Source organism: Nannobrachium achirus, assembly GCF_963921795.1.
Source record: "Nannobrachium achirus genome assembly, chromosome: 13".
NCBI lineage: Eukaryota > Metazoa > Chordata > Actinopteri > Myctophiformes > Myctophidae > Nannobrachium > Nannobrachium achirus.
Genome location: NC_137833.1, coordinates 11,616,245 through 11,638,744, shown reverse-complemented (window position 1 = coordinate 11,638,744; position 22,500 = coordinate 11,616,245). Strand labels below are relative to the sequence as shown.

Sequence of the window (22,500 nt, the reverse complement as noted above, 5' to 3'; positions counted from 1 at the left end):
GGAACCAAATGGACCATTTGGTTCCATTTCTATACTGGAAAGAAGCTGGAAGAAACATTGTAGCATGCACAACAAAGAAAAGAGCACAGCAATGGGCTTTTTGCACAGCATATGCACTTACTTCCTGTTTACAGGTGTTTGCAATGATGCTAAGCTAATTAAGGTTGTGTGTTCCATTCTGGTCAAACAAGAGTCAGGGTGCCGATACTAGTGTGCATGTTGGCTCACTGGAACCCACTGTCCATTATGGTCCCTTGAGAAGGTTTCAAAATGTCCCTTTATGGGTCCATTTGGTTCCATACAGGTTATGGGGGTCCTTGAAACATAGAACATGCTCCATGCTATTCTTTGGTGTATGTTTCCATTAATTGTTTGTCTTGTCTATAATAATGATAATAATTGATTAGTAATTAATTTGCACCTTGTCTTCCTCTTTCTGTCACTGACTCGCGGGCCAGGCCATGACACCCGTTACACGTGGCAATGAAGTTTAATCTTACTCTTAATGTGAATGTATACTTAGTCTCGCGGCAGTTTCACATGTTGAAAATAGCCGATCTACAAGCTTACCTTATACAACGCTTTGTGAGCTTGAACTGTAGATCGTCTGATGTGACACTGACACACAACTACATGTATAAATCAGGCTTTTGATATCATTTTGTTACGATTTCAGTGAACGTGAATACATTCCGCTTACATTCTGTACTTTCCTAATCTGTAAAAAGCAGACAAATGACCATATGGCCCTTTTGTGTCTGTAGTGGGTCACATAGACGTATGGATAAACAGGATGACTAACAGACATACAGACAGACAGGTAGAGAGAGAGACAGGAAGGGAGACAGACAGACAGACAGACATGGAGTGAGACAGACAACTGCAAGGATACGACTTGGGGTCAGGCAGTGCAAAGGTTTAACACACTCTAGTCACACACACACACGCACACACACACACACACACACACACACACACACACACACACGAAGACACACACACACATACGTGGTTTAGGAGGACACTTTGTCCGGTGTATGTGTATTAACCGGACATCTAAAAAAAAAAGGTGGATTTGGGCTCTCTAGACCAATAGAAACACTTCTGCTATTTCAGAATTTCCATGAATTAGCAGGACACCAGTCCTGTCCTGCTAATCCAAAATGTCCTGTTAATGAGGTGAGTATTCAGGCCAATTGTCCCGTTAAACCACATTTACCAACACACACACACACACACACACACACACACACACACACACACACACACACACACACACACACACACACACACACACACACACACACACACACACACACACACACACACACACAGGGGTGTCGCACCAAATTCTGGGCCCTGGGTACAAGGATTAACTTTGTATGCGATAAGGTCTTGCTGCGCGGTCATTATGGCTTATATGGACACGACGGGGTAATAATTATCAGCCCGAAGTGTCCATATAAGCCATAATGACCAAGCAGCAAGACCTTATAGCACTTATTACCCGGCTAATACATAAAATTAATAATTTGACTCAAAACTAAAATCAAAACAAAGTGTTTCCTTGTTTACAGACGGCTGAAAGTGCGTCCCCCCGAGCGCAACACGGTCGCCTTGGAAAACAAGGAAGTGCTGATCAAATAGAATCCATTTATGTTACTGCGTCGTCTATTTCTCGCCTCAAATGTTTTTTAAGACATTCTTCAGAGCAACGTTTGGTTGTAAATGTCGCTGTGTGTTTGTTTACATGGCTGACATGTTGGATACGGCACGAAATCCACGCAGTGCAGCCTGAATACAGCAGCTGCTCTGAGCCTTTGATTAGGCAGCGGTGAATTATAGAGCGGAGCGGTCATTATACGCTCATAATTCACCGCTGATTTCAGCGCTCGACCAATCAGAATCAAGCATTCAACCAAGCCGGGTAATAATGTGCTTTAACTATTGACAAATAGCAGATATACAAGCTCACAGCGCAGCACCGAGTGCCGAGGAAATCTGCTATTTTAGAAAAATCGTGAAAGTTAGAATTTCAAATCCTTCCAAGGTTTTTTTTTGTTGTTGAAAAACTAATGTTTCTATGTCAGTGGTGCTCAAACCTTTTCATGTGAAGGACCCCCAAAATGATGATGTATTTGGCCACGGACCCCCATTTCAAAATATTTAGTTCCAGGGACCCCCCAGAAGCAAAATTTGGGTTACAGATACATACAAAAAATACATATATTCGGCCGCGCTGTGAGCTTGTAGATCTGCTATTTTTCAATAGCTATAGTATAAAATAAATAAGGCCCCCTCCACCTTGGGCCCTAGTAACTCAGTCCCACTTTTCCCCCCCTTGTGACGCTCCTGCACAAACACACACGTACAGTATATGAGGGTATTTGTCATAGTTCCTGTGTGAGCACATAGTTGGAGTGTTGTTGAACAGACTTGGTGTTGATAGGAGTGACGGGTTGTTAAACCACAATGGACAAATAATGAGAGGTGTTTTTGAACAAGAGGAGAAACTGCTTTTCTCTCTGATGCTGATTCAGTGTCACAACAAACTCTCTGTGTGTGTGTGTGTGTGTGTGTGTGTGTGTGTGTGTGTGTGTGTGTGCGTGCGTGCGTGCGTGCGTGCGTGCGTGCGTGCGTGCATGCGTGCGTGTGTGCGCTCGTGCTATATACCATTAACAAATTCAGACCTGGAACACATTATGACTTTTTATGCTTTAGCTATTGAAAAATAGCAGATATACAAGCTCACAGCATGGCACCGAGAGCAGCGCTGCGGGCTTGTAGATCTGCAATTTTGTACTAGTTAAAGCATAAAATAAGTGGTTCCAGGTCTTGAATTGCGGATGATAAAGTGCTTGAGAAGGCACTCGGAATGAGAAGGAATGTGTGTTTGCACGCGCATGCGCGCGCGCATGTGTGTGTAATACAATAGCTATTTGGCTGCAGTGGTGTTGAAGAATTGATTACGTGGGACCTTTCTGCTTTTAGGAAGCGCTTCAATAGCAGGCGTGGTGGGCGGGGCTGGCACTGGACCGTACCAATGGGGGTTGAGCTCTTTGTTTGGTCCCGTTTGTTATGGACCCCTAAAAGGTCAAAGGCTTATTTTTAGGTTACTAATGCTCCAACAAGATGCGTTGGGTTTGAATTTCGGTCTATATTGGCATGTGCATGTGTTTTTTATTGTTGACTAAGACAGTACAACTCTGCGTCATACTTTGATTCAGTTACATGCATTCTCACCTGGGACCTGCCAACCTGCCAACTTGCCAAGTTACAACCACAATGTTATTTTGTTGGCTGTTTAGTGCAGGACAATCCAAGTTTTCTACCCCTGGGAACTGCCCTTCCCTCGGGTCCTCTGTGACCCCCATAACTCTGAGTTACACACCCGTGAGGGGCCATTTGTGGACCCCACTTTGAGACCCACTGGTGTAGCAGGATGTTTCCAGTGAGCCAACATGCACAATATCAGCACCCTGTTTGACCAGAATGGAACAGAGCCATAAAGGAGTGGTTCACCCCCAAAATGCCTTTTTTCCTATTGATTACTTATGTCATGGAGACTTGACTTTAAATAATATTTTTTAGTTTTCTGTCGCATATCTAAGACGCAAATCATTGAAGAGGTTTTCCTCGTTTGGAAATCCGTACGGCGAATCAGCGGCGCGTCAACTCGATGACGTCGGGGCTTGTGAGCAGCGTGGGTGGGGTTTTCCCAGAACTCATTCCAAGTAACCCAGCACCGCCACCGGAACGTACCGCACATTCCCAAATATAAACATCATGTCGCCCACCGCGGCAACATGCAATCGCATCGATCTCGCTTTGATTACTAGTTCGTAGCACTCCTATGCTGCCTGTTTCTTTGGTTAGCAAGCAAGCAACAGGCTAGCCACTAGCCAGCCACATAACAACACCAATAACAACTACTGCCTCTTTCACCTTTTTTATGTTAACCACTTGAACCCTATAGTGTCCATATTCTGAGAAGCCAAAAATAGCAGATCTCTTGTAGATCGGCTATTTTCGGCAAAGAGGTTTGGTGTAGAGGAGAAAATGTGCAGACTAAGTACTGAGTGAAAGGTCAAGTCTATTACGTTTTGACGGTTCAAGTGGTTAAATATCTGAAAACACACATTGACACATTGGCCTGACAACGTTGACGACCCCTGTACTATACGAAAATAACCAACAACCTCACCCTGCACGTGTTCACTGTTCCAAACTACTAGAATAAAGAATAAAGTGAAAGCGCCGCCCTGCCGGGTAAAATATAGTTTTTAGTATTCCCCAGAGCACACACGATTGGACACTAGAGGCACCACCAGTTTTATTTTAGTTTGGATATCTGTCCTCTGGGAGAGCGGGAGACAATGGACAAAGATTTATATTTCTGATTGTAGCTTTGAGCCTCAGACTCAAGGGCACAAAGTAAAATTCAAGTGAACTGACATAATCCACAGACATCCTGAGCTATGCATGTACCGTACATTAAGGCGAGTTGGTTCAGGTGTGTGTGTGTGTGTGTGTGTGTGTGTGTGTGTGTGTGTGTGTGTGTGTGTGTGTGTTTGTGTATCAGGGGTTGACCTTGAGTCTGTTCTATTCATAATGATTGGATTGCACCCAGCCACCCACCCACCCGCCCGCCCGCACACACACACACACACACACACACACACACACACACACACACACACACACACACACACACACACACACACACACACACACACACACACACACACACACCCTCTTCCTCCTCCAGTCCCGTGTAGAGATGAAGACATTCTCACAGTGTTTACACTTGACTCAACCTACGTAGCTTCCTGAGTTTGTTAAGGTACATGGCGGAATGTGTGAGTGTGTGCGTGTGTGTGTGCACGTGTGAAGGACTCATAACAAGTGACTCATAACAAGGCAGTGTTTTCCAAAAAAGTGATTGTACTCAACTGGCGATGGTTATGGCCAAAGGCCAACATGTGTGATTGCTATTGTGTGGTCGGTAGTTTTCAGCGACCGGGTCGCTAAATCGACCGACTGGGACGGTAAAACCACCGACCGGGACGCTAGAACCACCGACCGGGACGCTAAAACCACCGACCGGGTCGCTAAATCGACCGACCGGGACGCTAAAACCACCGACCGGGACGGTAAAACCACCGACCGGGTCGCTAATTCCACCGACCGGGACGCTAATTCCACCGACCGGGACGCTAATCCAGCGACCGGGTAGGTAAATCCACCGACCGGTGGTCGCTTCCACCGACCACCGGGCTACTAACCCTAACCCTAACCCTAACCCTAACCCTAACCTCAGTAACCTTACCTCAGTTAGGCTAACCTGCCACGCAACCTCCCGACCGGGTCGCTAAATCACCGACCGCGTCGCTAAATCACCGACCGCGCCGCTAAAGCGAGCGACCGGGTCGCTAAATCGACCGACTGGGGCGCAAAATCTTCCGACCGGGTCACTAGATGTACCAACCGGGTCGCTAAATCTACCGACCAAAAACTGCAGGCAGGTCGGTAGATTTAGCGACCGGGTCGGTCGATTTAGCGGCGCGTCGGGGAATTAGCGACCCGGTCGCTCGATTTAGCGACCCGGTCGCTCGATTTAGCGACCCGGTCGCTGAAAACTACCGACCACGTCGCGACCCGGTTGTAGGTCGCCAAATGATCTCGCTCCTACTGTGTAGATATGTTAGACAGATGCCAGGTTTGATGTCTACCTGCTACTTACTTTGTAACACTTCATCGTTTTCTTTGCAGTTTGCTCGACCGTTTATACCCTGTCGTTTGTTGACTCCATGCTGTCGAACACCTTAATGTTCAGTGCGCGACACCGTCGAACGACTTAGGCTCAAGAGCGTCTACTAAATGGCTAAATAGGCCCTAGACACACTACAACAGCCACACTGGCAAGCTGTTATCAATGATACTAATTAAGGCTTTGTTCCATTTAATGTACTAGTGAGCCCTTTCAGTGAGCCAGCATGCACAATAGCAGTAGCCTGGCAAGCCAGCCTTATACAGTGCATTCATTCACCCACAATATGAGTCTGGACTTTGGCCTATAAGCAGCTTGAAAAGTGGGCAGGAGTACTTGCCTTGGCAGACAGACAGACAGACAGCGTAACAAAACATAATCATCTGACGTCATCACCAGCTCTTTCCAAAGCAGCCAGTCGGAAGAACGGCAAACACATCTTTTCGGCCGATGAACTCCGCTAGCGCATAGGCCTACTCCTGTTCCTTTTTAATTGTTGTAATTGATTCCAATTCTGAAATAACTTCACTTATTGCTTGTTTTTATCGTTTCAGCGTTAACTATTGTTGCATCAAGAGCAGCCACTGTTATTTTGAAAATGCAGCATGTATTCTACGTCACCATCTACACATAAACCAATCAGGGGAAGCTTTTCACTTGTTGTGCGGACAGCAGTTGAAACGCAGTCACTGATTGGCCCCGATCGTTTTCCGATTTCTCATACTCGCTGCCTATAGGCCGAAGTCCAGACCTGGTACTGGGGAAGGAATGAGCACAGTATCAGGGCTGGCTTGCCAGGCTACAATAGCAGCACCCTGACTCCAGAAGTTAACCAGAAGTTAACCTGCATCATTGATAACACCTGGGAAGGAAGGAAATGTCCCAATGTCTTGCCAATATGGCTGCCGTGCAATCCCTTGTTCATGGCAATTGCTCTGTAGTTTCACTGAACAGAAACAGGTAATGGCACGGCGAGGTGGTTCAGTACCTGTAGTTTACACTGAAGAGAAACAGGTAATGGCGGGGCGAGGTGGTTCAGTACCTGGTGCATGGACTTCTGTGCTTCCTGGTTCCGATTGTCCAATCAGAGACGAGTCTTCAGAGTGGGACAGCTGGCCGTCCATCACTAGAGGGGAGAGAGAGAGAGAGAGAGAGAGAGAGAGAGAGAGAGAGAGAGAGAGAGAGAGAGAGAGAGAGAGAGGAGCAGTGGTTTTCAAAGTGGGGTCCCCTAGGCTGCATTCACACTAAAGAGTGTTATACCCTTTCCTAGGGGAATGAGGGAGGAGAGTAGAACCCAATTCATTCCCTATGGAAGTCACATTTTGTCATGCCTCTAGCAAGCCTCTTGGGGTAGGGTGTCATCACTTTAATATAATGCCAAGAGGCTTGGAAGAGGCATGAAACCATGTGACTTTAAATAGAGAATTAATTGTGTTCCACTCTACCCCCCTCATTCCCTTAGGACAAGGATAGGGCAGGTGACTTTACTGTATGTAGGAAGCCCTGAGGTCTGTAACTCTGAGTGTACAAATGGAAACAAATGGGGGCCTTGAAATTAAACGTTTGAGGATCAATGGAAGAGATGTTAGAACCGAACGTAAAGTAAAAGAACAGGAGAAAGACTGAAAGAATTCAATGAAAACACGTTAAAAGATTTACCTATCGGAATTACATTTGACTTGACTGTGTTCTTAATGTCTGCTTAACACTCAGGTCAGGTCAACATGAAAGAAAAGCCAACATAAAATGGAAGTGACGGAGCTGGAATAACCGATATACAGATGAAACGAAAGATAGAGTGTGTGTGAAATGTAGGCGTGGCGGATGCAAAGACAAAGGAATTGACGGAGCAAGTTTCAGGTTGACCGACGAAAGTAAGATGGATAGAAAGAAACAGAAAGAGTGTCTGAGGAAGGGGGGAGGAGGAGGAAGAGGAGGAGGGGAGGACAGGAAGAGAGGAGAAGGGGAAGAGAGGATACCACTTTTAGTAGTTCCTCCTCGTATTTGGTAAACAGTTCACTTTCCCAGCACAGGCACGCACGCTCGCAAGCACGTGCATGCTTGCGAGCGTGCGTGCCGGGTGCTTGCAGGAAAGGCGGTGGAGCACTCACTCACTCATGCACGCATGCACACACACACACACACACACACACACACACACACACGCCAGGGAGTGTTTTATTGTTTCTCACAGGAAACAGGCCATAAATTAGGTCCCTTTAGTAAAAACAGAGACAATCACATGTGACATGCTTCTGTCCCCATGTTCCCCTATGTTCTTCAGAAGGCAGCTGGATCCCTTAACTGATGAGGGAATAGGCATAAAGCTACACATCTGGACCTTATTTTAATGAATACAACTATATTCGAATGAATCTGCATGTTAATACACTAAAACTAGATACATCCGAGATGGTCTGCCTACTCTTCCACAGAGCAATTTAGACCCTGCCGAGTAGGCCACATGGGCGTCAATTGGGTATGGCATGGGTATGCAGCTGCCATACCTTGGGTCCAGTGGGGAAAATTAAAGTCACTTTTAAATATAAATCCATAAATGTCTCTTTGTCTATCTGTGCTGGTTATTGCGACCGTCAGGGAGCAGTTTACTATGAAAACCTCCACCGGCCGTCCGTCCGTCCGTCCGTCCGTCCGTCCGTCCGTCCGTCCGTCACACGTCACACGTCACACCTTTGTTTGTGTACGGTGTGATGTCATATATCTTCAGTATGACATCACACCACATGTGTACACAAACCTTTGTGTACGTTGCTGTGGCAACAGTCTGTTGTTGCTGGTCTGTTAGTGTACGTTAGCAACCACCTTAGCAACCATGGTTTTACCCTAGCAACCAACTGTTTACCCTAGCAACCAACTGTTTACCATAGCAACCATGTTTTTTACCCTAGCAACCAACTGGGCATAAAAGGGATTCTGTTAGGGATCTCCATATATGGGCATAAAAGGGATTCTGTTAGGGATCTCCATATATGGGCATAAAAGGGATTCTGTTAGCTGTTAGGGATCTCCATATATGGGCATAAAAGGGATTCTGTTAGGGATCTCCATATATGGGCATGAAAGGGATTATGTTAGGGATCTCCATATATGGGCATAAAAGGGATTGTATCCCAGATGATGCCCTGTACTTGGGATTTGTTGATGTAAATGTTCACATAGAGTGTAATAATTGGTAAAACAAACTTTTGGCCTATTTGTGGAGATAAGCGACCAACGGTCGCTTATCTCCCGATTAGGGAGTCTTACTGGTTATGTTGTTAAATTACAGTAAAATAACTACAAATGCAAAATTGAACAAAATGGGCACTTTAACAAGGTATTATATTCTCCACACTTGTATTATCCCCATCTTGACAAAATGGTACCGTATATTCCCAGGTTCCGCAGGTCAGCTGCACAGGTGCAATGGATTATTTTTAATTGTGGCGCGTTTACTAACATGCCAAGTTTAGCTGCACTTGAACAACCGTTCCAGGCTGCCATATCCAGCCCAAGAAACTGTAGAAACGGGGGGGAAAATATGTACTTCTTAAAATAAATGTATCATGCCTGTTGCTAAGGTATGGCAACATGACTGGTGTCTTGCACGCGCTAAGGCGCGCGTGCAAGACACTAGTCATGTTGCCATACCTTAGCTTTTTCTGAACTGACGCCACTGGGAGGCCAAAATGTTGTTGGAAGCAAACGGTGCACGGCATTGGACGCTAGATGTGGCGCCATCTTTATTGTAGAGCTGACATCTTTGCGATGGAGACTAACCACTTGAACCCCCCCCCCAGCCCAGCATCCCCATTATGGAGACAATAGCAGCTACAATTCATGGGTTGCATTTGTAGTCCTAAACCGACCATATTGAGGACCAACACAGGTGTTCAATTTGTCTGATTGGCATAGAACCAATGTTCTACGTTAATCAAACACCTGTGTTAGTCCTCAAAATGGCTGGTGTAGGACTACAAATGCAACCCATGAATATGGCAGCTACAAGCTCACATGCGTCGCAAAGAAACGTGATCTTGTTGATCTGCTATTTTCTGCTAAAGTTTGGTTAAACTTGCTTTGTAGCTAAATGTTCGCTTTTAAAAAGATATATTCAAAGACTTGCAAAAGCAATCATAATTTAAAAAAATTGCAGATCTACAAGCTTGCAGCTGTGAGCTTGTATATCTGCTATTTTTCAATAGTTAAAGCATTAAATAATTCTAGGCCTAAATGGGTTATAAGAACGACGACATGGGCCGTGGCCAGGGGATTGAACCTGTGACGCTGTGGCTAGTGGTTGTGGTGCGGCCGTGGGGGTCATGGCCCTACCTGTGTCCTCACAGTTGTCCCCTCCGTGTCCAGGACAACACCTCCACAGCAGAGCTGTGAAGATCTTCTGCTTCTGGCGGTACACCGGACGAGTGGACAGCTTGTACCTGCACTCACATACACACACACGCACACACACGATTATTACCAGTAATAACGCCCTAAGGCCGTCTTATTGGTTGTTTCAGCATGTACAGTATGCTGTGTGTGTGTGTGTGTGTGTGTGTGTGTGTGTGTGTGTGTGTGTGTGTGTACTGTACTGTACTCACATGACCAGCTGACAGTCAGGAGTTCCGTTGGGACAGGGACTCTGGGACTTGATGGTGTACTTCTCTGTGCCACACGCCACCGCCGTGGTCACTACACGCTTCTGCACGAACGCACACCAGTTCCTGGAAGACACACACACACACACACACACACACACACACACGCACACACACACACACACACGCACACACACACACACACACACACACACATACAGTGAGTCATATGGCTGATAGGGAGATGTCTTTGTTCAGTGGCAAAGGAAGGCAGTTGAGATAATCAGGGTTGAAAGGTCCTCAACATACGATATGTGAGCAGCCGCGAGCATGGACACGCGCACACACACACATGCATGCACGCACACACACACACACACACGTGTGCACGCACACACACACACACACACACACGTGTGCACGCACACACACACACGCTTCCTTCTGGTTTCTCGGTCAGTGTTTTCTGCAGGATTGCTTGATTGCATTTTGTCATCCTTCCTACTAAAGGTCGGAGGTCAAGGAGACAAACGTGTGGTGTCCGCTGGCTACCAAGAACACGGAAACAATAACCTCGGAAACAGTAACCAGGCACACAATCACTTTTGTCGCTGAAGAAGCAGTTCTTAACCTCGTGAACCCTCAGTGGCACTATTTCTGAGGCGAATGTCCAGGGAAAATAGCAGATCTACAATTAGATCTGCTATTTTCGGCAAAGAGGTTTAGTCTAGACTAGAGTAAGACTAGCCGACCTTGTTGTACAAAGCCCTGCCATTTAAGTATATAGGTTTTAACCAGGTTTGAGAACCAACAAGATATGCCAAGTTGTGCACTGAATGAACTTGCGTTGCTCATTTTAAAGCGTGGATTGATTGGAAAAGTCTAGCCGAAAGCCGCCCCCGGAGAAAAGATTCACGAACGAAATTCAAACCGTGCAATTGTGTTTGGCCGACGTCGTCGCAATTATTCAGGCACGTTTGCGAATGTTTTAACAACGCCGGACAAAATGTAAGCAATAGCGAAATAAAATCTGGGAAAATGGACTGTTTATGTATGAGCAAAGAGACCAAAGCTGTGAACAGACAATGACATGGATTGACGCTGGAATGATCCATTTCTCTAGAAAGAACCACACCATCAATCAAGATGCATTTACATAACCGATTTATCATGAGAAACCAAGCGAAGGAAACGAACAAATGACTGCGTGAGACATCACTGCAGCAACATTGAAACACAATCTTTTGGTGCAATACTGTATCTGCACCACACAAACCCTACTTCCCTATTCAGGAAACATAATAGTCATAGACGAGCTCACAGCACCTTGCAATGCGACACCTTGTGAACTTGTAGATTGGCTACTTTTAAACAAAGATATTTTGTGCAAGAGAAAAGGAGGGGGCCTAGTAAAGACCCCTGTGGTACTCCAGTCAACTAAAGGTGCTACAGGTATACAACCCAGATACCCAACTTACTACAGAGCCCTTCCCACTCATTCTCTTTCACCCTCTGCTACTATCATCTTGTGAACCACTTGGGTTTGGACATCTCGGTATTGAGTTCTGTTTGGACACCATTGGAGCGGGTCTCTGCCTATAGGTTTAGATAGCCAGACGAGCCTTTGGTCATTTTCATTTATACAGTAACGCACCTCTGAAGAACTATACACAGGGGTTTAACAAGTTTGTTGTATGGCAGCAATGCCATAGTAGCACCTCAACCACCTCAAGCGTGTGAGCTTGGAGGTCGGCTATTTTCGGTGCTTGATTTCTACAGAGAGAGGACAATTCTTTCAACATGAGATGCGGAGGATAGAGATAGGAGATAGAGTTTGAACAAGGCAATTCTGTTTGAATGCTGCCTTCAGGTATGGCATGGAAAAGGGGGCATTTGCTTTTCTTTCACCACAGTAAAAACTGCATTCATGGCCTGGAGAGGGCACTTTTTACAGACGGATAAAAGGGCAGGGACTCAAGCCCCCTTTGATGTCTATGTGTGCACGTGCCTGACCCCAAATAAGCACCAGTGACAATCCTCCATGTTCATGTGTGTGGCTGGGGAGTCTGCCATACTGTAGCACCCGCCGGGCATGACGAACGGAGAGAAAAGTATAGAAACAGGAAGAGAAGCAGGGTGGGACGCGAGGGACAGACGCAGAATGTGACAACCAAACGGAAGGGAGAGGCTTATACACTATGTATTTATACTAGGGAAGCGGAAGGAGTGGGATGGAGGTGTGACGCTGCTCTTTTCTGATGCGGTCCGCCCATGTGACACCGAGTGCCATTCCCCATTCGTAGAATTCCTGTGTGGACACAATTCAGGGCCTTTCCCCTGTCGCGCACTGTGAGCGCCCAGGACAGTAGTGGTTCTCAACCTGTGGGTCGGGACCCCCAGGGGAGTCCCCAGATTATTTTGGGGGGTCCCCCAGATGATTAACTTAATGTGAATTAATTGTTTTCTCACTCAACAGTAAACAAACCAACATAAAGTTTAAGTGCATATAGTGTATCTGCACATTTCTAAAGTGACAATTTGAGGACTTTTTAATACCTCTGAAATGACAAATTAAATATTGGCCAAATTGTCAAATATTAGAAGCAGAAATTGTGAAAATAGCCTGCGCTGCGAGGCATTGTGAGCTTGTAGATCAGCTATTTTCGGCAAAGAAGTTTGGTGTAGAGGGTAAAAAGAGCAGACTAAGTACAGAGTGAAAGGTCAAGTTCATTAAGTATTGATAGTTCAAGTGGTTAAATATCTGAAAACACAAACTGACATGAATCCAAAACACACAGATGGCTGTGCTGTCAAACAATGAAACTATATGGAATCTATGAAAAGGTTGTGGGGGTCCCTGCTTTATCTCTCTCTAAGGGGTCCTTGGCCTGAAAGCGTTGAAGACCCCTGGTGTAAAGTGTTTAGTTGGGTGTCAGAGAGAGACACAATACAATGTTCTGGGATGTTGTGTTTGACTGCTTGGTCTGTCTGCCGTCATCTAATCTGATTCATGGTGGACTGCATGGGAGTCATTCCTAGTATCCATCTTACTGTTTCATCTTCATATGACACATAATGGAGACGATAATGTGTTTGTGGAAAGACTGCACGTGTGTGTGTGTGTGTGTGTGTGTGTGTGTGTGTGTGTGTGTGTGTGTGTGTGTGTGTGTGTGTGTGTGTGTGTGTGTGTGTGTGTGTGTGTGTGTGTGTGTGTGCGTGCGTGCGTGTGTGTGTGTGTGTGTGCGTGCGAGTATGTGTGTGAGTTGGAAGCGGCCTTAATCTAACATCATTTGTCAGGCGCTGTCCTCCTCAAGTCTTGTCTCAATGTGTTTTATGTCTCCCGCTGGCGTTTGTCCACTCCTGGGCGCTGTCACCCATAACGCACGCACGCACGCACGCACGCACGCACGCACACACACACCTGCTGTACTGGTCTGTACTGGGCTCTGATCTTGATGTTCATTATTTTATCTAATAAATAACACCAAATCTGGTTCAGTTGTTCAGTAAAACGTCGCTGTCGGGCAGAAACCTTGTATCTCCAAGTTTCAAATTTGTACGTTTTTTTCGCAAAGTAAAGCCCTGCTTCATCAGACAAGGCCGTCGCACAAAAGTAGTGAAAACAGCAGATCTACAAGCACACAACGCCTCGCGGTGCGAGGCGTTGTGTGCTTGTAGATCGGCTAGTTTAGTTCGTTTTTTTTAAATGATATAAAAAACGAATGGTTTTGGACATACAAGGTTTTCACCCGACAACGACGAAAACATTCCTCATTCCTGTCCTGTTTCCCTGATGATGACTTCATTAATCTTTCTTTCTTTCTCTCTTTCTTTCTTTCTAGTGGGGCGGCATAGCTCAGGGGTAGAGAAACCGTTATTAGAGCACGAAGGGTTCCCGAAGGGTTCCCAGTTCGAATCCGGGCTCCCCCTGAGTTAATGTCGAAGGGTCCTTGGGCAAGACTCTGAACCCCACATTGCTCCCGGTGAGCTGGTTGGTGCCTTGCATGGTTTCCTCCGCCACTGGTATATGAATGTGTGCGTGAATGGGTGAATGTAATGCACAATCTCTGTAAAGCGCTTTGGATCAAAAGCGTTATATAAATGCACCATTTTTCTTTCTTTCTTTCTTTCTTTCTCTCTCTTTCTTCTCTACTGTATGTCTGTCCTCCTCTGTTTGTCTTTCTCTCTTTCCTTACAGCACATGTCTCTGCCGTCTATAAAGGTCGGTCTGTGCGTCTGCCTGTTTTCCGGAGCTACATGTATATTACCGCTGCACCAATCATTGCTAAATGTCTTGTGCCCAGGCCACAGAAGTACCTCCAGCACTCCACTAATCATTTTTATTACATATATTTTATACTTTAACTTGCATATTATGTGGCCTTGTTGAAATATAGTCATAGATATTTAAATAGATAAAGTAGTCTTGCGTAGACAGACAACTATTTCACAATCTCTGAATGCTATACAGGGTCTGGAACTACACATCCCGAAAGCCGAGAACGGTAATTTCCTTTCACGAAAAAATACATTTTGAAATATCTTTTCATTTTATTTTAGAATTTCCATTTCCGATAAGCAGCAAGCTATGTATGCTTTTATTATTTTGATTGTAAATTTAGGACGAATTTGCGTGACTGTAAAGCAGCGGCGGCTCCAGAGAATTGTGACTGGGGGGGCTGGCTTTTTTAGAGCGGGGGCTAATTAATTTTGGCAACAAACAATAATGAATAGTACTAATATGACAGACGAGATTTTCTCGCTTCTAGGGTATGGATAACTGAACAGACCAGATCATTGACAGCTCCCAGCTCCAAATCTGAGGACTGATGATTGGATAGGGTTTTTGTGAGGCTGAAGATGCTTTCCAGCATAAGAAGTATGATTTTATAGTATGGTTTACATAGAAGTCAGTCAATTGTCTTTCACATATTCATATACATTTTATCTATTTATTCCTTAAATATTTGTCATCAGTATTGGGTTTGTGGGGTGGGGGGGCTTAGGGGGTGCTAAGCCTTCATCAGGGGGGGCTAAAGCCCCCTCTAGCCCTGAAAGCCTCTGAAACAGAGGCACTTCATCCTCTGATCATTTATTCTGTTGCTCCATGACCGTATGAAGGAAACATCTGAACATTGTGGGAGGCAACAGTCTGGCTCGCAAGAGCCTTCAGCTAGTGTTGAAGTGTCCTTGAGCAAATCACTGAACCCTTAACAGCTTGCAGTGGGCAGGTTGGTGCCTGGCATGGCTTCCTCCATGCTTTGGACAGAGGCAGCCTATATACATTTCCTCTCTTTCTTTCTTTCTTGTGACATATACTGTTCCATTGTTTCCAAGCTGAGTTCATGTGAAGAATGTGTAAACCATCAGTCACCATCTGAGTCTGTCTCCTAATTTAATCACATTCTGACACTGTGTGACAGTTGAACCCAGCATGGAATGTGTGTGTGCGTGTGTGCGTGTGTGCGTGTGTGTGTGTGTGTGTGTGTGTGTGTGTGTGTGTGTGTGTGTGTGTGTGTGTGTGTGTGTGTGTGTGCAAGAGGGAGAGTGTGTGGGTACCTCTAAACGAGAGACGGGCATGCACACACGCACACACATCATGAGTCATAGGTTCAACAGGGTGACCCAGTCAAAACACCAAACACACCTCATCTGACTCCTAACCCCTCCCAACTCCCTGTGATATGGGCCAATGCCAAGGGCACACACATAAGTCTATTAGCACACATTCCACACATACACAACATGTGGACATGCACGCACACACGCACACACACACACACACGCACACACAAACTGGTGCCCCATTGTTTTCAGTCACCCTTGCAGCTTTTTTAGGACCCTGGGTATTTTTGTGTGGCGGGTGCATTAAGTAGGACTGTGTCTGATGTGTGTGCGCACACACACACACACACACACACACACACACACACACACACACACACACACACAACACACACACACACACACACACACACACAGACAGACAGACACATCAGACAGAAAGAAGAGAGAGAGATAGAGAGAGAGACAGAAAGAGAGACAGAGAGAGAGAATGTAATCCATCCCTCTCTCTGCCAGACCAAACAAAGTCGCGGATGGTGGTGGTGGTGGCGATGGTGTGTGTGTGTGTGTGTGTGTGTGTGTGTGTGTGTGTGTGTGTGTGTGTGTGTGTGTGTGTGTGTGTGTGTGTGTGTGTGTGTGTGTGTGTGTGTGCACGCTAGTGCGTGCGGATTAAGTCCACATACCCCTGATGTTTCTCTGGCATCTGCCCAAAAGACGAGTGACCGACATTCTGTTGTATGAATGTGACAAATGAAACCATAGATACATATAAGACAATTTGAGCTCTGTGGCCTGTAGCTTCCTTTGCCGTCCTCACAACGGAACTGTTGGTGTTAATTAAAGTCTGAGACTCTATTTGCCCAGTTAGTCTCTGAGTTAAATTTACACTTTTACTATACACAGAAAGTTAGCGTTGTGTAACTTTGCGGGGCCACAGTGGCCAGAAACAGTCTTGACTGTTGGGGCGGCAGTGGCTCATGAGGTCGAGCGGCCTCTTGGGAAACCAAAACTTCCCGGTACAATCTCTGGGTCTAGCCAGACTATATCACTGCGTGGAGATATGAGTCTGGTGCTTCTATATAGGGAAGTTTTTACCCAAGGGGCGGGTTAAAAAATGGCTCTGGACACAATAGGTTAGACCAGACCAATACTGGGCCCTGATTGGTCACCAACTCTTCGGGGTGAGGAAATTGATTCACAATTGAGCGGGGCCAGACCCAAATCCACCAAGGGCAATTATTTTTTTGCACCGGCGGATTTGTCTGATTCCAGGCTACTCTAGCTCCCCCTGGGTTGGTCCTTGAGCAAGACACTTTGCCCCCAACGTGGTGGTGCCTTGTTTCCTCTGAATGTGTGTATGAATGGGTGAATGTAATGCACACACTGTGAAGTCGTTTTGATAGTTCAATCGTAGGGTTTAAAGTATAGATAGATAGATACTTAAATCCTGTACTAATTTACCGGGTGACACACGACAATGCTGGATACCATAACCCAGAGATTCTCAAAGTGGGGTCCCGGGACCTTAAGGGGGTTCCAGTGGGTCTACAGCTAAATTATTTACAGTAAATTAGGAAATTGTCAACTCAGTCAGTCTGGAACATCCAATGGGACAGCTGAAGGTAAATTCATATTTCATCAAGTGTTCACTTGACAACAATGATGTATTTTACTGATAAGTTGCTAGAATACATAGCTGCAGGTGAGCAGTTCATTCTCTATCAAGACAAAGTCAACATTTATATTCCCACATATATATTATCATACCTCAAGCTATAATTACAGTTATGTGGAGACAACAACAAAAAAACAGCTTTAAACACTTAAACCCTCGATTCTTAGTAAAAACGGGCCAGAGTTGCAACTTGTACTTGGACCTCTAAACCAAATCTCTACGCCAAAAACAGCCAATCGGTATGTAAATCAGCTATTTTTGGCTAATATTCCCTGCTAAATATGGATGCTGGGGTTCAAGTGGTTAAAGTCTTTAATGTTTTCATGCATTATTCATGGACTTTGCCTTTGTTTGGTCCAGAGAAGACAGACAGACTCTGGGGGTGAAGAGTCTTCCTCTGTGATGAAGAACAGCACAACAACGGACATTTGAATCAGTTACACTCTACAATCTAATCTGATCTATCTGATTAAATGATGAATTGGACAGCGCATCTGTGCGTGTGCGTGCGTGAGCGTGTAGGAGGAGGACCCCAGGGAATTAGTGAGTAGGAGGTCTTGGATGTAAAGATCATATTTCATAAACTGAAATGGCTTCTGACCTCTCTGTCCGTCTGTCTGTCTGTCTGTCTGTCTCTCACTGAGGGGTCTTTCTCACACACAAACAATATTCGTCTAAATACAGTATACACGACGGATTACACATAATGCATGTACACATACAGTACAGTACAGTGAGTACACATATCTACTGTACATAGACAAATAAATACACATACATATCATACATATATGTCCACATAAGGCGGGTAAATATACACCACAGTGTGTGTACAAATACTAACACACACACACGCGCACACGCGCACACACACGCGCGTGCCTAGCAGACTAAACAGCAGCTCCACTAACAAACAGGCTCTTACAATCCTCCATGCCACAGTCCCACCTCAATAGGAAAACAAACACTCTCTCTCTCTCCCCCCCCCCCCCACCATACTCATTTCCAAACACTGGTGGAAAGTAACGAGTACATTTACTCCAGTAAAATCTTGAAGTATTTTTATACTTTTTACTTAATTTAGATCAGGGCAGGGTCTTCAACGTTTTCAGTCCAAGAACCCCTTAGTGGAGAGAGAGAGAGATGAAGCAGGGACCCCCACAACCTTTTCATAGATTCCATATATAATAGTTTCATTGCTTGACAGCACAGTCATCAGTGTATTTTGGATTCATGTCATGTTGTGTTTTCAGATATTTAACCACTTGAACTGTCAATACTTAATAAACTTGACCTTTTACTCTGTACTTAGTCTGCTCCTTTTCCCCTCTACACCAAACCTCTTTGCCGAAGATAGCCGATCTACAAGCTCACAACATCTCGCAGAGAGCGAGGCGTTGTGAGCTTGTAGACCTGCTATTTCTGGCCAAAGTTATTAGAATATGGCAGTGGACGCTAGTGTTCAAGTGGTTAATATAAAAATGTTTATATTACACAAAGATTTGGAGGACTCAAGAAACATTTTGAATTATTTTGCGTGTACTGCCAGTGGTGTAAAGTAACTAATAGGGATGTGAAAAAAAATCGAAAATCGACGCGTCGATCGACTCACGCCCACCGCGACTCAAAAAGTACGAGTCGAAAAATATATATATTTTTTTATTTTTCAAAAGTTTTTCCCCCAAAAAAGGTTTTAATCGTTCAAAAACGTTATAAGCGTTAATGTTTTCCATATGTGAGAGGACCGTGTGTGTGTGTGTGTGTGTGTGTGTGTGTGTGTGTCTGTGTCGGAGACGAGTGTTGTGCATTCGCATGCATGCGGCGCTAGTCAGGTCCGCGGACTACTGGTTGAGAAACACTGCTGGACCGGGCTGATGCGCGCGTCATAGCAGTGCGCGCTGACTTGCCTGACTGTATCAACTCTATGGACTGGATGCTTTTGTTTACCTCCTGCCTCTGCATGCATGCTTCATTGCTTGACACGAAAGCTCGCTTGTTAATGGCAGCGTCGCCGTCGTGTGCGATGATCGCAAAATACACGTTAATGCGACACACCCGAGGACGCGGTCGGTTTGATACACTAGCCTGGGGTGCGCTAGCCTGAGCGCCCCCACTACGTTCCATGGACTTTGTAACTCCACTTCTAGTCTCTAAAGAACAGACTCCATGCTAACGCAAGGAAGAGCAATTATTTATTATAATTATCATTAGGGCTTTGATGCAAGTTCTGATGGGTGCAGCTGCATACGTTGTGGTGCTTAAAGTAATGCGCCGTTGTGCTCTCCTCTCAGCTGCTGCTTAGCGAAAAAAAAAGTGAAAAAAGTCGATCGACGCGTCGATTTTCGGCCGCGACGCGTCGATTGGCCAATAATGCGTCGATTAACATCCCTAGTAACTAAGTACATTTACTTAAGTACTTATTAGGTAAAGCATCTGAGGTATTTGTACATGACTTGAGTATTTCCAATTTCAAAGACTTTTACTTCGACTACATCTCGGATCCAAATATTGTACTTTTACTCTTACTAACTTTAGTATAGTTACTTTGCAGATATTATAATATTATGAAACATACATGATCCACTTTACTTTAGCCCTTTTGTATACCTTGGCTATTTGAAAATAGCAGATCTACAAGCTGTGATGTGTCGTGAACTTGTAGATCTGCTTTTTTTTAAACATGTCGTACTATTACTTTCAGTACATTAATTTAAGACCTTTTTGATGTCAACACTTTCATACAAGTAAACTTTGAATTCTGGACTTTTACTTGTAAAAGAGTATTTCTATATTGCAGTACTGCTACTTTCACTGAATGACAAATTAAATCAGAGCACTAGCTGTCTTCCACCACTGCAGAGGAATGTTTGGTGTTTTTGTCTGGCGGTTCGCTGGTACTCGGACTATTCCACCCAGCAGAGTTTATCTTGGCCCAGGGTGTCACAAACACAGCGCACAGACTTTGATATTTCACAACAGGTTATGTAACCCCCCGGCCAGCATTATATGGGAATGACGGCTGCTTGGCTTCTCATGTACAAAACGGACCTTTTGGCTTCAGGAAGTTGGAACGCAGCAGAGGTCCTATACACATATTAGATCTTAGATAATTTAGATTACATTATTATGTTTGAGGAGCCTGACATGTTTACATTGTTTCCCTTCTAAACATTTATGTTCTGTGGTGGCTTTTTTTCTCTTCTTTTTCCCCGTTTCTTTCATGGTTTTGTTTTTGCATCGACGCCTTCACAAGTGTGTAACATATATGTCCATTATACTATATATACCAATGGGAAATACTTCAGCTGTTCCAAGCCATACGACACTTCCAACATCCAGCCAGGTCATGTCAGTAGAAAAGAGTCCATTGCTTTTATACAGTAGCCTGCATCGCTGGTTTGCAACCTATTCAGGCCGTGACCCCCCCAAAATAATCATATTTGAACTGGGGAGTGGACCCCCAACTCTGACAAGAACTTGGAATGTAGGAGTTGGGGTATTTTCAACCTTTTTGCCTGTTTCTTAGACTATTTGGAAATTTGGCCAAAGTTTGACCAGTTTTTATATAGGCTATAGTTCATTCATTCTTTTTAAGTTATTAAAAAGGTCTTAAAAGTCCTTCAATTGTCACTTTACTGTCATCTGGGGACCTATCATACCAATCAGTAGTAATTTCAGATCTGCGGTTCACACACAAAAAAGAATGTTTCAAAATGTTATTGCATGCTTTGTTTGTTTCAATATGCTATTTTCGGCTATATACAATTTACGCTAATACTCAGACCTAATCTGAGACCTTGCAGATATACAAGTCTCACATCGACTTGCATGTCAGTTTGTAGATTTTTTATTTATTTTTGCATGTGACTCCATACGTACTTACGTAGGAGTGTAGGTTTGTGTTTATCGGCGTGTGTGTGTGCACATGAGGCAGTTCAACTGAATTAAAACGATATATTTAAAAAAGATATAAATGTTTGTCTTGTGTGCACCCATGATTCCATTTAAATGACATGACTTGTTTCTCGAGACATGACTTAATTGAATCATATTCTGGATCCACATGATTGTGTTGTGTCGGAAGTCCCTGCTCATCTGGAAGTTCTATAGAAACCTCCCAACAGATCAATAAAACAGATTAATACTCCTCTGCCTCAGTGTCTGATGTTTCACTCAACATCTATGAAGGGAATCACATCAGCTCCAGTTATGGAAGAAGTATTCAAATGTTTACTTAAGTAAAAGTACCAATACCCTATTGTAGAAATAGTCTACAAGTAGGAGTTCTGCATAGGAACATAATGTACTTGAGTAAAAGTACAAATGTATCGGCATCAAAATATACTTAAAAGTATGAAAAGTAATCATTGTGCAGAATGTCCCATTTCACAAATATTTCTAAATTAGCGAATCTAGAACCTAGAAAACCTAGAAAGAATGTTGAATACTTTTGGAAAATGTAAATTTAAACACACACACACACACACACACACACACACGCACACGCACACGCACACACATATATTTGAATACTTTTTTTTTAAGCCAACCACTAATTTGACTGCACAACTTAACCTTAACATAACCTTAAATTGACAAGGAGAATCTGTACTTGACTGCTTTGTGCTCTGTCCACTACTGGCTGTGGCTAATATGCAACAAACGATCAGCAGGCATTGGTTGTGGCATGCAGGTGACAGGAGCCATAGTCTGGTGGTTGGATAATGTGATAATGTATAATAAATGACACGAAGCAAAGCTTCATCACTCATGGTGAAGGTCAACACAGTTATAGAGACATGACAGAACTCGGAACTGAGAGTGTGTGTGTGTGTGTGTGTGTGTGTGCGCGTGTGTGTGCGTGTGTGTGTGTGTGTGTGCGCGTGTGTGTG

The 22,500-nt window shown here is 44.6% G+C and overlaps 1 protein-coding gene across 1 annotated transcript in view; it reads right to left on the bottom strand.

Moving 5' to 3' along the window:
• Positions 1–22,500, bottom strand: part of mmrn2a (multimerin 2a) — a gene marked incomplete at its 5' end in the record, with an annotated part of 58,142 nt that overhangs the window by 25,213 nt on the left and 10,429 nt on the right. The window contains 3 exon segments of the mRNA XM_080740566.1: positions 6,813–6,896; positions 10,103–10,209; positions 10,372–10,494. Of these exon segments, the coding sequence (XP_080596692.1) occupies positions 6,813–6,896; positions 10,103–10,209; positions 10,372–10,494 (314 nt within the window).